Genomic DNA, 17,548 nt, shown 5'->3' with positions numbered 1-17,548 from the left:
ACACTATGCTTCTTACTTTTCTTAACCTTTCCTTTTCCCAGAGTTTCCATTGCACTGTTCTCTTAGGCCTCACGTATGAGAGTTAGGTCTCACTTTCTGCTGCAAACCTATTACTGTCTCAGTCCATTAAGTTTTAAAGGAGACTGCTGCCACAGTACAATTCTGTACATCAAGACCTGACATATGCTATCATGATAAAACACACAAGCCCTCGGACTTTCTACATTTGTGTTCAGTGCATGTATTCATACAGCCATATGCAGGTCATTTCTCTTCTGCCTCCTATGCACCCACCTTTTGCTCCCAGAAGGTTTTGGCTCTTGCTCTGTTTCCTCTGTTTTTTTTCCTGGTGTTAACTTTTCAGCACTGTCTAAGAGGGCACTGAGCGCCACTCTCCGAAATACATTCCCATGAGCTTCCTTGATAAACTGGACCAGCTGTCGGATGTCGCAGTACAACCCCTGAGTAGCAAGACATCATGGAAATGAAAGAACTCAGTCTGCAGCTTCTGAAGAAGCAGTATCAGTCATTTCTAAGGTACTTCAGCATTACTGCCTCTGCCTGTTGTGTGATATACTCTCCATCCACAGGGTTTGTGTTTTCTGGCTGAAATCAAAAGCTGGAAACTCCATTTAGTGCACTCAGAAGAAGCAGACAAAGGGGAGCATTACTGCTAGGGAACATGCTCTGTAATGGGCTACAGCAGATGTAGAGGTATCAGAGACTAAAACAGCTGCAAGATGAAGGAGCTGCAAAGATAACTTAAAGCCTAGTTTATTCCATTCATCTAGCCCAAAAAATCTTAAAAGACATGAAAAAGTTAGGAGGGAAAGGGCAGTAGAGTGCAAAAAATGGCATGTTTTGTTTCAAAACCAGTGGATGTCTTGGGATTTATCTTGATTATTTTAGAGCTATACATCATGGGAAAAAAGAGGAATGACTCACTCATTCCCCAACCTACTCATACACTCAAGGCTGATTTTAGTTCTGAACATTCATGCGCATCTGTGATGTGACAAATCGCTTCTATATCTGAGGGCAAGGAGAAGGAGGGAACAATTTTACAGGTCCTGATTTTTGATCTGTAAACTTTCCTCAAAGATCTTGGGTTATTGTAAAAATTCCCAGCTAGGAACTGCACAGCTAGCTTCCAACAACAACAGCCCCCACCCCAATCAAACATATAATTGGATCTATATACTGATTAAGGCTCTTTTTCATAAGATATGTAACACAAGACTGACTTCAAAGAGTGACACAACAGGAAACCCTCATATATACTCTGTATACTGTATTCTCTATACAGGCACAAATGATGATGCTATTCTTAAAGGCACACACTAACTAAAACAGGGTCCAGAAAGACATACAATTTGTAAGGAAAATTTAGAAATCTAGATCCAGTAACAACACATGTTTTTCTGCATCCCACCACATCTCTGCCAAGAAACATTCCAAAGGAGGAATATCCGCAGGAAAAGAAGACTTGGACACAGGTAAACTATCCTGCTGGTTTAAAATGTTACTGTTTCCTTTGTTCCTCTCCCTTCCCTTTAAGGAGCTGTCCCTTTATCTGGGCTTCAGTGCCTCTACAGAGCACCTCAAGAGTGCTTCTTAGTTGCTTCGATAAGGAATCCTAATTTCTGATAATACAGGAGGTGTTTTGAAATTAGCTGCTAAATTCTGCACCAATTGGGAAGAAGAGAGCTCATGCTATCTAGTCTATTGACTGCTCTGGGAAGACAGCACATAGGCAGCAAGCAGCAGCACTTTACTTACCTCCAGATATCTGGTAAACTGAATGTTTGTCTAAACCTTGGGCAGATGTACCAAATAGCTATTCAGTAACTCCCATGCTCTGCCACAGGCGTGTCTCTAACTACATAAACTGGCTTTAACTTTGCTAAAAGTTGATTTATGCTGGCTGTGGTCTTGTTAATTAATCCCTTGCTCCAGACTATGCTAGTAGTCCCTTTGGAAAGACAGCAAAACACAACACAGAAGCTGCTTGAACAGAGAGACAAATGCAATTCAAGGGGCACAACTTTCATCCTGGCTAAGCCCCCAGGTTCCAAAGCAGGAATATAAGAAGGACATTACATTTACATCATGTTTCAACTGTGACTGCACAGCTTGCTACACTCAAGGGATTTGGTTGAACTCATTAATTGTAAAGCCCTACTGTTGACACTGAAGTAAAAAAAGTAACTTTGTTAACATGAAATCAAGTGCTTACCAGGTTTTCTGCACTGTGCAGTTCATGTGTAGTGGACGCACAGCGAGTGATCAACGACTTAAACATGGCACTCACGATAATACCTTCTACACTCTGAGCTGTAGACTTGTTGTCCACTGTGGTGAAGTTATTCCCAAATCCAGCTTTGTCTGTGAAATTCAAGTACAAGCAAGCCCCATCGTTATAAATGGTTTAAAAAAAGAAGGCCTAAAAACACGTATAAAGGGATTCAAATATATGGGCAAGTCCCCACCTAATATCTTATGCTCAGTTCTCACAATCCCACATCAAGAAGAAGGGAAGGTTAAAATAAATGATAAAAAATGAAATCTTCCAGAAACTGAAGCATGAAAAACAAATGAAATGATCAGGACCATTCTGGCTTTCTTTTAGCCATGTCTCATTTACAGAATGTACAGAGTAAGACATAAAATTTGAACAATACCTCCAGCTTTGCTACCTACTCTTCTAAAGGACAAGAGATGTTTGATTAAGCTGCTAAGTGACAACACCCATGAAAAGAAAGTCTTCTGCACTACAGGAATGCTGCTTTTGCAAGAGGCACAAGATGACCATGCTCTCAGAAAGAGTCTAAAAAGAATTACGCATTTATAATAAGAACCATCCCAGTTTGATTAGGCAAGAGAAAAGCCTTTCAAAATCTGCATGAGCTGCCATGCTTCGAAGCGTGAGCCTGTCAATACTTGATGACTACTTGGGGAAATGACCTCAGAAATCTTCAGAAAAGCCTCTTATAATATTTTTGATGCTTTCTTTGAAATGCCTGGGATCAGAGGTACTAGTCACACTTGCTAAGTGCTTCAGAGGAGCTATTCCTACTCTGCAAACAGTCATTGTTAACTAAACAATAGTTAACTAAACAAAAAAATAAGCGTTCGGTCATTCTAATAGCACCTGGAATATTTTTTCCTAGCTAAAAATAAAACATATATACATATATACAGAAACACATGCACACACACTTGTAACGGCAGGCATGTGCATCTGTATGTTCATGTTCTTATTTATTCAATCTGTTCTTGCTATTTACCATCTCACCTGAGGCACGAAAGGTTTTAATGCTCAATTATACTTCCAGTCAGAATAAGCCCTGGATAAAACAGGCCATTGCACCTGGTGCCTGGCCATGTCATGAAGCAGAAACCCTCCTGCATGAGGCACAGTTGAATGAAAGAGAACATTTCCATTGAAAAGCCATGAACAACAGATAGGATGAATCAAAAGAGAGGCCTTCAATTTCAGGTGCATTGGATGATATGAAACCACTGAGTGATCAAATCAGAAGAGATCCAGCTCCTCTGACCCACTCTGGCTGGGTATACTCTATATTCTGTGGATAGCTATTCACTTTTTTCTCTTTAAAGGAAAAGAAAAGGGCATGGCTTCTTTCTGATGGTACAGTTTAGGAATATTCAAGTGAGAGTTTTTGATGCCAGCTGTACTTACTGTCAGTGACGGGCTCCATGCAGAATCCCAGTAAAGCATGAAGGAAATCCACCACATTATTGAGGGAATCCCTGTTCACATAGTCCCTCATGGTCTGCCGGAACTGCATCTTATCCAGTTTGTACAGCTTTGTGAGGCAGTTTTGAGCCTGCAATGATATCCATCACATCAAAGTACATGTTTGAGTTTTGCTAAGAGGAGCAGGGTATTTTTTCCTCTTGCTTAGGCAGTGCTCTGCTGTGCTGTCTAAAGTAACTCCCCTAGGAGCTGGAAGGTTTGGGTCCTGTGACAGAGAACAGGTTTGCCTCTGAAACCAGCAAGAGGCAGTGTACCAGTACAGGTGCCACTGTTTGGAGTGAGTGGTGAAGTCACTGCCAGCCATGTCTCAAGGCCTATTCTCCTCTCTCCAAACCCAGGGTAAAACCTCACTGAATATGAATGAAATAGGACTGTCCCATCTCAGTCACACTTACTGCCTTGGTGATAAAGGTTCTTAGCTTCAGGCATTTTCAGCCTCTAGCTCAGATCCAACCTATTTGATGCACCTATACTCAGTGACCAATTTATATCATGCAAAAGATTAGCTTTTTATTTAAAAGCTGTTAAGTCAACTTCTTATCACAGGCATCCATTCTACTGGGACCCCATGCATGCTGGACTTAGAGAATTTGAAATATCCCAAGCTTTACGGGAAACACGAACTCTCTGCTACCTGCAATAGGGGGCTTAGATTTCCAGTAAACTCAGACATGTGATTGTCCATGCAGTCAAGACAAATGGTGCATGCAAAGCAGTTTGGCCAGACAAATGCACAGAAGATGCAGCAGACTTAGACGTGGAGGAAAATCTCTTCCGATAAAGACCTCAATTCAATCAACCTGGTAAGAACCTTGGCTTCAAGAGACCTATTCATTTATGCTTAATGTTATGCATAGGCCTAAATGTTTGGCTGGCTCAGCTCCAACACAACATAAAAGCCATCATTCTGATGAATATGCTATGTGTTCAACCAGTGCTCTGTGCAGAACCTTTTTACTGTTACCACTGGGACTCTCTTACCCTCATCTGTCCCATTGTGTCCAGAACTAACACTACTGCTGCAGTCTCCCCAGTACCCAGGAGGCCAGTTAAGAGAAGAATGCTGCATGACGCAGAGGCAGCCAATCCATCTCTGAGCCACCTAGCGCAGATCTCAGAACCAAATTATAGCTCTGTCAGCACAGCTCAGGCTAAACAAAGCCATGGAGAAGCATTTGGTTCCCACCTGTAAATTCTCATTAGTCATCAAAAATGCTCACTGCTGCAAACACAGAAAGCAAGGAGAAGGTATGTGCTGGAGAAAGCCTTTGAAAGGCTCCCATTTGACAGGTCATTGTGCTGATCTCAGGGACTCAAACTTCTAGATGAAGTCAGATGTCTGTGCTGCATCCGGGGCACTTTCCACTGCTTCAACTTGAGCAGAATCAAAAATCTAAGGAAGTGACCATCCACCCTGCCCCTAAACAGGGCATGGGTCTTCTAATCCCTTGCAGCACACTAGCATGCCTGCAAGCACAGTGCACTCCTACTATCAGGAGCTGATGGAGCAGCCCAGCAGCAACCAGTGATAATCACCACTGAGAAAGGTGGACATTACACTTTAGACTTCTAGATTCAGATATGCAACCCACGATAGCTGCATCTCTTATAAACAGCATACTCTGTTGGGGTACTGCCAGTGTGAAAATACACTTATACCAGCTCACACAGGGGATTTGCTCCCATTTGCCTCTTCCCAGACAACCCATTCATTGGAGAGGTGACAAGCACCCTGGGCCTCAAGTGCACTCTTAGAAAGCCCCAGGGGCTAGAAGATAATATCAACAGCTGCAAATCTGCTACAGCTGGGCTGCAACACAGTCTGTGAGCTGCGGCAAAGACCAGTACATTTACTGTCAATACAGAGAAAGCTACAGAGGGGCAGACAGCAGTCTCAGCAGCTGATGTCGAAAGTACAGGGGGGACACTAAAATGAGCTGTAATTCTCTTACATTCTCCCGGAATACCTGGTGTCTCAGGCGATCTCCCGAGAGCCCCCGGTGTCCTTCTCCACAACCATAGGCACAACCCAGGGACTTCACAATTTTGATGAGCATTGTGAGTGCCAGCCTATGGGTGCTGACACACGGCCCTTCATCCTGAAGGTCACAGAGAGAAAGACCATGAAACCAGGGCACAACCACTAGTATCTTGCTAGTACTTTACTTTTAACATACTGCTGTCCATTTCTCCTCTCAGACACTCCATTACTGAGTTGTTACTCTTGAAATGTTTACTTCAATTATTTTCCAAGCTTAGGGACCAGCCCCCTCCCTTTCATCTCCCCTCAAAAAGCCATGCTTTGAATGCAAAACCCTGTGCAAACTGCTATGAATATGAATACAGCACTTGCTTTAAAGAATTCTGCCTGAAAAAACAGAGCTGGCTTTCTTGAGCAGAAAAACAAGCATCTTTTTAAAATGTCTTAGGTATTATGCTACTATGAATGATGACTCTGCAGGTCGGCAACAACATCTCTTGGCCAGTTCTCATAGCAACAATGAAAAATTCATGATTTGTGGCCATCAAAGGAAAGAAACTGCTCACACGCTGGATTCTGTTTTTTCTTATAAGTTATTAATAATAACCTCCCCAAAAAATCATTGTGGTTGAGGGTTTCAGGCCCTCTGACAAGATACTGAGAATGTTCATGCAATGCTCACAAACTGTGCTTTTGGCAGCAGCTGCTTCGCTGTAGTTACAGTGCTGGAATATCCAAACAGGTTTCTTCTGTGGAACCCCAACTGAGCACCAGAGTAAAACAAATTAATTTGTCATTGTGGTGCAAAAGTAAAACCAAGGAGGGAAACCAGAAGGGCAGTTGCATACACACACATACTCCATCTTAACAGACCTTACAGTACATTTGGGAATTGTATAAAGTGAAGCAAGACAAACCTTTTCTTGGTTTTTGTCATTCTTTTCATATGGCCCTCCTCCACCACCTCCATCGCTTCCACCTCCACCACCACCACCTCCTTCTTCTCCTCCATCTCCAGCTCCACTAACTGGGGGAGCTCCAAATCCACAAGCTGAACCACCAGAAGCAGCCCCTTTGAGCTGGAAGGATCCTTCACTTGGTCTCTTTTCAGGGGCCTCATTTTCTTTGTTCTCACTCTTCCTCCGAACCTTCTCTACACAGGGCACCACACCAAGCTGAAGTAAGCACTCCACAATGTTCAGTGCCACATCACAAACCCGGGAACTGATATCATGGTTCAGGACCAAGTAAACAGCTTTCAGGACCACCTGGGAGATTCAAACATCATATTTAAAGTCTGACTTATTTTCTCTCCTAGTGCTATTTAGTGCCTGGAAATCCTAGGCAGAACAGAGACTTGTTATAGCAGGCACAGTACAAACTCAGAATGAATTACATACAACCCTCAACCCCTCAAGCTTACAATCTAGGTGTAAGACAAGAAACCACAGGCTGGGCACAGTCAGGCAGGAAAGGAAACCAAGAGATGGCATCTGTGAGCCTGAGAACACTGCTTCAGTGCACCAGGAGCTGTCAAGTCATTAAGGGGAAAGCAGAAAAGGTGAGTTTTAAGGTGCCATTAGAAGAAAGGTGCTATTCAGTTTTATACTGGTTTGTAGGGAACTTGGTGCATGCACCAGGAACACAGCCATTACATAATATCACTTAGGATTTGATGTGTGCATTCCACATGCACATGCGCTCCTTGCAAGGAGTAACAGGAGTTGCAGTATCTCAGAGGAGACTTTTATGATATGCACAAATGTATCTGACTGACCTTTATGTACTGCTGAGAGAAGTCATATAAAGAGGTGGAGGAAAAGCCCATCAAACCCCTGATCTCAATGGTACAGCTACATTGACAGAAGAGGGACCTGGCTTTCCTCATTCCTTGCCAATTACCGAGAGATCCAGCATGCCGTTCTTGTGGACAAAGTTGTTGGTTCCATCAATGTGATCCGTGTCCTCCAAGCAACTGTAATTGATGCAGGAGTCTGTCAGGCTCCGGGGAAGGTTGGCACATGCAAGCGGCTCATGGGGCATCTCAGGGATGGGCACCTGGTTGCAAAGCTTCCTCATGTGCTCACTGAAGAAATCAGCATAGCCCACATTGAATGAAGCCAAGGTAGTGTTGAAGGTTGCCACAGTGATGGTGGAGATCTGGGACCGCACTGCAAGGAGGAAAACGGCTACCTGTAAACTTCCATCTCAAGAATAATGAAACGGGTAACAGGGGCTGTGCTTGTTTACAAGCCAGGATGCTATTTGCCTTCTTGGCCACCTGGGTGCACTGCTGGCCGCTATTCAAACCAGCTGGCTCCCAACACACCCAACACTTCCCAGCCACTCTTCCCCAAGCTTGGAGCATTGCATGGGGTTATTGTGATCCAAGTGCAGAATCTTCTTGTCACTGCCCACTATCCCTTAATTCACTGTGTTCAACCAGGCGGAGAGAGCATAGGGAATCCTCTGTATCATGCATCCTGTCTCCCATCATGATCACACTGGCATTGCTATTTCTGCAGTGGCCTCCAAGAGAGATAAGCCCCAGGGAGACTTCAAGTAAATTTCAAAGACAGGCTTCTATCCTGGCTTCAAAGCTACAAACCAGGAGAAATAAGAAAGAACCTGTGATTCTCAGCACAGTCCAGCAGCTGTGGACTGCAAAGGGGTATTAAATCCCAGAAGATTCCCTAGGAAGCCACTAAAATTAGCAATACCAAGTTTCTGCCAAACTTGTGTGCTGTTGCGGTAAGGTCTTAAAAACCCAAACCCTGCCTCCTCACTGCTGATGGCTGCCAAGTTTTATTTTACAAACTGAATCAGATCAACCTGAAAGGTTTGGAACGTTTTCCTACAGAGAACAAAAAACCCTCTCAAGAGATGCAGGGGGCGGGGGAAGGAAATAACACTTAGTCATACACTCAGAAAAGGAAGCAGTAACTCTTCCTCAGCTTCTTAGAGTTGATATTTCAGTGAAATGTTTTTTTCCTGGTATGTTAAATGTACCTTCTTTGACTGTATTCTCTCCATGGCTGTTCGAGTGGTCCGGCAGATCAGAGACCAACGTGTGATGGGAGTGGGAATGCCTGGCGCTCAGGCTCTCCATCTCCGTTGCTGTGTCAGAGCTCCCCCGTCTGGTAAACTTTCCTAAGGTGAAGGCAAGGAATGGGTATTTAGCTTTTACTCATATAAGGTGCTTGGAGATAGATGAGGTCAGAAATTGAAGGACTGGGGTCCACGGAAGTGAAGGCCTTCCAGGACCCTGTGAAGCAGAACCAAACATTATAGGAGGGCTCACTGACATAAAGACAAACTCTTTGCAAAGCTCTTCCCCTCAGACACTGATTTTAGCTTACATCTACATAGTCACCACCAGCAGTAGAATAAGATTTGTCAGCACTGAAAGACTCCACCCTTTGGGGCTGATTATAAGAATTTGGCTTCTTCTTATCCAAAAGAAATAGGTAGATTAGGATGGGGAGTGGTAAAGTAAAGGAAAACAATAAATTGCAAATCAAAAGAACCTACTGAAAGAGGGGGACTGTCTGAAGGATCTGTGGACAGGATCTGTGGACAACTGAATTTGAAATACATGATTTCACTGAGATATCAGAGAGGAGGAACTATAAGTTAAGCCAGGACAAGAATCTGGAGCCCCTGAGATCAAAATTTAACAGAGTTCTTGAGCTACTGAACATACGGAAAGGAGGATTTGAATACTACATTTTTTATGTTTGTACAAATCTCTAGGAATACATACAAATACATATAAATACATACAAATCATCAAGGCTTCACTTGGCTAAGCTCATTGTCTGGTGTCCCAAAGGTGTTTACAATGGAAACCTTACCAAAATGATGCCATCTAAGCCAGTGAAAATGAGAAGGCTCTGACATGGCCTTAGGCAACCATTTTGCTGCCTATCGTCTCCAGGAAAGGGTGCCAGGATGAAAATCTATGACATTAGGAGTAAGTTTGTGAAACAGAAACAAAGCCTAAGCACTGTTCAGAGAACTTGGAAGCTTGAGGGAGCCAATATTTATATTTAAATATAGTACCTTTACAATACCAAAAATTGCAATCCTCACTATCTGAGACAATACCCTTATTTATATTGTATCCAACATTCACTTGAGGAAGACTGAATATCTTTTTGGCATACTCCTAATAACCATATTGCTGCCTCTCCAGAGATTTCTCTTTAAAAGAAGAGGATGCAACCATTCCTTGAATCTATTTTAAGCTGCAGTTGCACAACACTTGCTGCCACTCAGGAAGTGTACTCAAGTGGTACAGATACCATTACAGGTTGCTACAATAGCTATTATTCCAGTACAGATGGTAGTTTTCAGAGGGAAAGTGAACTAAAATGGAAGTCCTTCCAGATCTGCTGTCAGCAGAGTTGCCACTGCTACAGACAGGTATGTAACAGAACACAAAAGACAGAAATAGGATTGAAGAAGAAAAAGCGAGCCTCTGGTGTTCTCTGAATGTTCAGGAAAGGAATGACAGAACCTGAGGTAGAGATAACAGCATCTTACCTAATATAGTGGTTTGCCATCCTCCTCTCTCAATGCCACGCCGGTCCTCTCCAATTCCAGAGAAACTGCCAAAGGAGAAAGTGCTGCGAGTGGGTGAGACATCCAAATGATCCTCGTGGAGGAGGAAGGGTACCCCCATCCTTCGCTGCCGCTTCTTCCCAGTGTGGTGGAAAGGAATTGACCCTTTGCGCTCACGTTCCCTGTCCTCTTTGCGGCTCTTGAACTGCAGGAAGAAGAGAAGACGAGAGCAGGTAGAGGCTTTGAGGCATGGCAAGCTACCATTTGAGGGAAAAGGATAACACAGATGTGTGCACCAAGTATAACTTTCTACTCTAAACTTCTTATCTGGGACGTTTAACCCTGATGGCTGCTATCTGCACTCTGGAACCAAGTGAGCATTTAAAGGAACTCAGTCTTTCCCCACACTGGGATGGAGGCCCTTGTATAATTTTATGACATTCTCAGACCATGACCTGGATTCACAGAATTCACAAAACTCTGCTAAGTATCCTGGATGGTTGCAAACTCACAGCTTCATAAAGTAAAAACACTGGAAGAACTCACTGAATCAGCCAGAACTATAGTGAGCACCAGCACTTAAAAATCAACAGTGTTTGAGTCCCCTCCCCTCATGCGTTTCAGCAAGACAGTTATTTGAATACAGATTTCAGTACTGTTTTGGAATGTGCACATAAAAACCTATGTAATAACACACAGAATCACTTCCAATGAAAAGAGATGTCAGTCTCACATATGGCATAAATACACAGTCCAAGCAGACCTTCAGCTGCTACTTAGCAGGTCACTGAGGTGCTGTATCATAGGTATATTGAAGTACAATTTTCTTCTACTCACCTTTTTGAAGATGTTCATCCCCAGGTCTGTGGAGAGATCTGGAACTGCTGGTCTGCGCAAGTTGGTCATTGAAACCTTGGAAAACGCCTCTGTGCTTAGCGACTTTTCTTCCTCATTGCATTTCATTGTAAGATCCTGCAGCTCCCAAAAGAAGACAGTAAGCACAAGGAGAAATAGAGGATAACCAGCTTTAAAAACAAGGCTACTTCCAAGAGCTTTCACAGAAGCACTGTAAAGGAAAAGAACCTTCAATTCATTACACAAGACACTATGGACACATTTAAAGAAAAACAAATGAGCAAACCAAATTTAGAAGCTCCCAGAATTATTGACCTTGAGTAACATTTCTGTAACCACATTAATAAAGTACAGCACGTTGTGCTGCCACAGAAAGCCTCAGGTGTTGCTGCCAGCATGGTCTAGTGGCATGAAAGACCGTGTTCTGCTCTGATTCTGATCCCAGGTATGACTCTGGGTAGCTGATGATCTTCTTGAAGCCTTGGTTTACATTTATGAGCAATCACAATGGCTACCCTTTTTGAAGCACTTTATTTAAGATATAAGAGAATATGCCCTTAGTAACATATGCCCTTAAGCATGGATTTTGGACCTGAAGTGCAGTAAGCAGCACTTACTTCAACAGACTGGATTTCAGTAACGTCCTTCACTTGTAATAACAGTGCTCCAAGATCTGTCCATCATAGCTCTTATCATACTCGTGGAAGCCTCCCCAGCTACAGCAGCGAGTGTCCTACGGCAGTGAAAACCTTGAGACTAATTTACTCTGGTTTCAGTAGAGGGCACTCTACTCCCCTTCTGCACTGAGGAAAACGCGTTACAGCTGCCGACTGTAAAGAAAGGCTTTGCTACAAAAGGTGGCATAAGCTCAGCTCCTGGCCATCTGTTCTCATTAAAGATTTGACGCCACTCTTCATGAGATGTTTGTGCAGCTGACCTGACCAAACTCCCTCAGGGTAATTTTCTTCTGCCTAAATACCAGCTTGTTTCCAATGGAGATACTCCTTTTCCTTGCTCCCCCATCAGAAATGCTTAGCTAAAGAACTCGGTCATATTAAAATACCTTTTTGCTTTCTATCCAGAGGTAGCCATATGCCTACAACAGATGAAGGGACTTCTATGGTATAGGAGGTTTAGATTCTGCCTAGCCGTACTGCATCCTGCAGAGCCAGCCAGCTCTGCAGTACACAAGTATGCAGTTTTATGCATATGAAGGTCCAGCAAAAACCAATGACAGTCTTTGCAGCTGAAGTCTTAAGCACCAGTTATGGTGTTTGCAGTATTGGGCTACTGGGGACCACACATTCTTCAGAGACTTTTCAGGCTAATCAAAGTCTACATTTGAATCCTTCCTATTAATTTTATCAACACAAGAATAAAGAAGACACACAACAGAAAGATTCCTCATCACCATTATTTTCAGTTATGATATGCTTTTAAACCATTTTCATATATCACTAAAGATTCAGGGGAGGAGTCATACATAAATTCTATAGACAGCAAATCAGGATTCAGCCCTAGGTGCTCTCAACAGTGAGGCCAGCAAGTACTCCATATGGCTTAGTTCTTAGCTTCTAGAGCTCTCTGGCCTTCCCTGGCTAAAGACAGCCAGAGAGCTCATCATATGGATTTATTTCAGATTCTTTATCTTTGTCCATTAGTTTCTAAATCAGTGTTTTATGAGGTGCTTACAGTCACCAAAAGGACAGAGTAAGGATCAAGGCCTACTGGATTAGAAGCCATACAAGCACACAGGAAGAGCCAGCCCCAGTTCTGAAATCTGCTTAGGGTAGGTATCAAGTAAATATTAGAAAAGCAAATTACAGAATCATCTTAAATCTACAGTGTAGTCTGTGATGTATTTTAATGAATCAAGCTAGGATGACTGTTGAAGACTGATTAGAAATGTGGCTATTCTGTGCAGGGGACTGTGGCAATTATGGTATGCATAAGATGGATAAGAAAACACAACAGTTTGGGGGGCTGCTACCCTAGGTTTTCTTGTTTCTGTTTTGGTTTGCCTTCCTTCTGCATGACTGTATGGCTACCAGCTCATTAGTATATCTTTCAACTCTCAAGCTATTACACTTGAGACTTTTGGCTTGATATTAGCATTGCAGCAAGCATTACATCTGCATTGGTCTTATGCTTAATTTAAGCTTTGGCTCTTTGCCCCTGCAATGTTAGTGCAGTGGTTTGTGAGCCTCTGAAGGTTTCACTTCCTATATACTTATTCTGAATTCCTTATACTGAATTCACTGTGTACAGGTGCAATGCAGACTTCCTTTAGCATATGCTGCCAGGTCTGAAATATGTTTAGACTAAAGTCACTTTCTAGAGGAAGCTAGTATTTATTTCATTCACACTCCATCCAGTACTCCTTTTCCTATGCAACGAGGAGTGCTGGCATTCTTTGCTGCTAGTTTACTAGGCAATACTCAAGTTCTCTCAATCTCAGCTGCTTTAGGCCATATTTGAAATGTGATTTCAGGCACACAGAAACCAGGAAGAAATGTGAGAGGTTTGCTGACGCTTAGGGAGATGCACAAAGCTACCCTGATAAACTGCAGAACAATAAAAAGAATGTCGATTTATCAGAAAAATCTACTGGCCCCTGATGTGATTTGCAGGCAGCTGGTTTTGTCTTAAATCAGCTTTTGCCTGCTCCTTTAAATCTAGCCTGCTGAAACACAGAGTGCTGGTATTTCTGAAAAGTCATTGATCAGTCTTTGAGCAGAAATTATGACTGTGTTAGGAATTCAAGATCTAGACAGAAAAAGCAGGCTTTAAGTATATTATTAGATATACATAGATAGAAAGAAATTACAAATCTTAACCCACTGGAGGTGGCATTCTTGCCTCTGACAAGCAAAGAACCTTGAGTGATGAGACTGAGTTTGACAACAGCAGGTAAGTCCTTACAACTGGCTGGGATGAAAGAGAGCCTCAGTGTCTCTATGCATTGCACAGATTTCAGTCCTCAGAGTTGTAAAGCAGCAGGGCATGAGCTGAGACTTTGGATACATGAAAGAGCATTTCAACTCCTCCATCACAGCTGTTCTGCATAACAAATTGGAAACCCTTTTAAACAGAATTCCAATTTGATGAAGTACAGTAAAAATACACAGGACTGACACAGAGGTTACAAAAAGCAATCAAACCTAGCCCTGGAGGGAAAAATGCCCTGGACACAGTCCTCAAGTTAACAAAGTACCCAGTGGAATTGCCAAATGGCTTTAACAGAAGAATGTTAGTGAACAGCAACCAAGTAAAGGAATCTTTTGCAAGAGAAACAGCCTGGAGAAGCAACAAAATAGCCAAGTGTGTGAAAGGAGGGAAGCCTTTCACAGTATATAGAGAAGAACCAGAACTACTGCAAACAGTGCCTATGGAAAACAACCCCATTCATGCTGCCACTGTGCTGACAACCACTGCACTGTTGCGCCAGTAACTGAATTTCGGTTCCTCTGAGCAAGAGCAAAAGGACAGTATATGCATGGAAACAGCGAATAACATCAGGAGCAATATCTTCCAATTCTCCCTCCAGGAGATGATATTAAGGAAGACTTTTCTGTACATGCACAGAAATCCTATAAAATCTCCATGCAAATGTAGATTAAGACTGAAGAGTATTTAATATCATCTGGAATTCATGGAGGTATGTCAAGCTTTTACAGGGATGAAATAGGCACCATTTTATAGAAATGACACTACAGTATAACACAGTTTAAACAATAGTGCTGCTGCTAAGCCCCTAAAAATACAAGTTACCACCAGCCCTCCATAAAAATCATAAGAATGCCTATAAACCCCTGAGATTTAAAAATAACAGTACTAATATTTACACTGCTTATGCTTGTCTTCCGGCTTACAAGCATCTGGGCTATACAGGAGAACAGATATTTCACCCTTCTCCCTTACAAAATGACATCTCAAAAACTGCCAGAGCTCTACGATATTGAAAGCAAGGATTTTAAGAAAAAAACACCAAAAATTCTGAGAGCTCTGACTCAAGACAGGCATTCAACAGCAATATTAACAGAAGGTACAGCCTTTTACTTGAGGTGTGGCATAAAATTGAACTACAAAAATAGCATCTGTATTAAATTCCATTAGGCAGTTCCATCAACTCACTAAATCAGAATTGGCTGTTAAAAGCCCACATGACAGGAGAAAAGTGCGCAACCTAAAAGTAGCACAATCAACAAGGAGATTAAATGAAACTGCAGCAGCATCCCCTTTTTATCCCTGGAATACACAAGGGAGCTACACAAACAAACAAACAAAAAAACATTTAAGCTCTATCATTAATATCTTTACTGTACCAAGGTCGGGAGCCTGGGGTTCCTTTTCCAACAGAACAAAGTCTTGACACCTATTAGGACACTATGCCTGCAGAGGTTTTGTTGTCAAACACAGAGCTAAAAGTTAGGCAGTAAGAACAACAGCAGGAAAAGAGATAACAATGTGGAGGGGTTTTGCTCACTGCCACTGCTTGCAAAGTCTACTCCAGTATTTTAACCCAGATGTTTGCCTGGAGTGTTCAGTGCTGTACGAACTGTGATTCCTTTTCTCTCTTTCAAGGTTACACCAAAGCTCAATGAGTTCTGAGCATTACAGCAGAACATACAGGCAATCTGGTTTCTTCTGACAACTACATTAGTATATTCTCACATTAAAAATTAATGTTATCACAGTTCACCTGAGATTAATTATCCCAAATCAACCCTTGAACTTTCAGCAGGCATCAGCTCTGACTCTCTGCTTCACATTCTGCCTCCAAACATCTCATTGTTCTCAGGGTCTCCTGAACTGATGCGCATATCTGACCTCTGGGCAGCTTAACCAACACCAAAGTTGTGTTTTTCACTAGTTATCCAGCCATCACTTCCCAGCATCACCACAACAGTTCCTATATTCTTATTGATGGCAACTGCTTACCTGAGTTTTGTGGGTATTCACCAGAGAGGGTGCAGCAGCCACCATGGAGCTGCTGCGAGGTCTTGGTAAGGGGGTGACCTCTGGCTCAGGTGGTTTCTCTGGCTTTTCCTGTAGCATATGCCTCAGCCTCTGCAGGTAGTACATTAGTGACCACTGTGTGCCCTCCTCAGACCAATGTGGCTGCAGCAGGCAGCGCAGCACTGCTACATCAAAGTATGTGGCATAGCGAGACTTCTGGCATGGTGGGATCACCAAGGACACCCTGTTCCAAAGAGTAGGAGTAAAAATGTTAGTCATCAGGTTCCTCAGCTCTCTGAATAAAGAACCACTCAATAATGATCTGTCAGGTTTGTATGTTCAGCTGTTCTTTAAGGGATCATCTTGATACCATAAAGTTTTCTTGGATAGCTGGAAACCAGTTCTGTCCTAGCATTCAACTGGTCCACCATTAAAGACCCAAGAGCTAAGCTAAAAGGCCTAAATTTAAGCACCCATCAAGAGCTGTAAGCCAATCTCTGCAGAAATCACCAGGATGTGCACACAGCTGTGCCTGCTTGAGCTTGCAGGAACATTTGATACTGACCCTTTGGGACCAAGGCCCTGACTGAGGAAAGCATTACTGAAGACACGTAAGTGGATATTTAGCTTTCAGCTCCCTAGAGGACTCAAGTACATGCTTTCTTAAGTGTTTTCATGAACAGGTTTGCTTTCTTAAACTGTGGTGTGAAGGCAGGCCTCCAACACTTGCGCTGAGTAATTTGTTCAGCTGGAAACAAACAACCCTTGAGCTTCTGCTGTAACTAATATTATATGTTTAGGAATGATTTACATTTGTACAAATCAGGCCTTACTTAAGAAGGAGCAGGCAGGGCAGCTAAGTTAGTTAACCCTTTAAGCTAATTAAATTGATTCTTATACAAGTAAACTGTTACGGACACTCTTTGCCAGGGTGCACTAGAGAAAAGGAACATTTTAGCCTTCATTATAATTTTTCTGCCTTTCAGGTGGTGTCATTTCCTGATGGGTTTTAGTATGGAATTTCCTAAGTATTGCAGAAGTTAGTGCATGCAAAAGCAAGATCTCTGTAGTAAGCCTCAGAAATGAGACTCCAGGGATTTCAGATTTTAAAGGAATCATAGAATAGTTTGGGTTGGAAAGGACCCTAAAATCACCTAGTTCCAACCCCTGTCATGGGCAGAGACACCTCACCCTAGACAACGCTGTCCAAGGCTCTGATCAAAATCATGTCTCTCTCCAGAGCCAATCTTACTGCACTGAAATGCCCCAAATTTTTTACTACTTATTTTTGATAACATTTCCCTCCCAGCCAGCAGAGTACAACTGGCCTGACCTACCCTCTGCACAGTCACTAGCTGTTAAAAGACAATCTGTCAGAAATGTAGCAGTGAAAGAGACTTGGAGGGAAT

At 42.7% G+C, this 17,548-nt stretch overlaps 1 protein-coding gene across 3 annotated transcripts in view; it reads right to left on the bottom strand.

Annotated features, from left to right (window-relative positions):
- The window catches only part of UNC80 (unc-80 homolog, NALCN channel complex subunit), a 121,011-nt gene that overhangs the window by 86,808 nt on the left and 16,655 nt on the right, over positions 1-17,548 (bottom strand). For 2 of the 3 annotated variants that reach the window (XM_065669803.1, XM_065669802.1), the window contains exons 8-17: positions 16,122-16,383; positions 11,163-11,297; positions 10,308-10,530; positions 8,772-8,912; positions 7,665-7,933; positions 6,680-7,030; positions 5,734-5,880; positions 3,704-3,851; positions 2,237-2,385; positions 295-461 (exon numbers count right to left, since the gene is read on the bottom strand). In XM_065669803.1, coding sequence (XP_065525875.1) covers positions 295-461; positions 2,237-2,385; positions 3,704-3,851; positions 5,734-5,880; positions 6,680-7,030; positions 7,665-7,933; positions 8,772-8,912; positions 10,308-10,530; positions 11,163-11,297; positions 16,122-16,383 — 1,992 coding nt within the window. The remainder of the gene's footprint in view (positions 1-294; positions 462-2,236; positions 2,386-3,703; positions 3,852-5,733; positions 5,881-6,679; positions 7,031-7,664; positions 7,934-8,771; positions 8,913-10,307; positions 10,531-11,162; positions 11,298-16,121; positions 16,384-17,548) is intronic. The other variant, XM_065669804.1, reaches the window with a different exon arrangement.

Source organism: Lathamus discolor, chromosome 3, assembly GCF_037157495.1.
Source record: "Lathamus discolor isolate bLatDis1 chromosome 3, bLatDis1.hap1, whole genome shotgun sequence".
NCBI classification, from domain to species: domain Eukaryota; kingdom Metazoa; phylum Chordata; class Aves; order Psittaciformes; family Psittacidae; genus Lathamus; species Lathamus discolor.
Note: the sequence above shows the minus strand (reverse complement) of the source record. Positions and strands in the feature narration are given on the sequence as shown.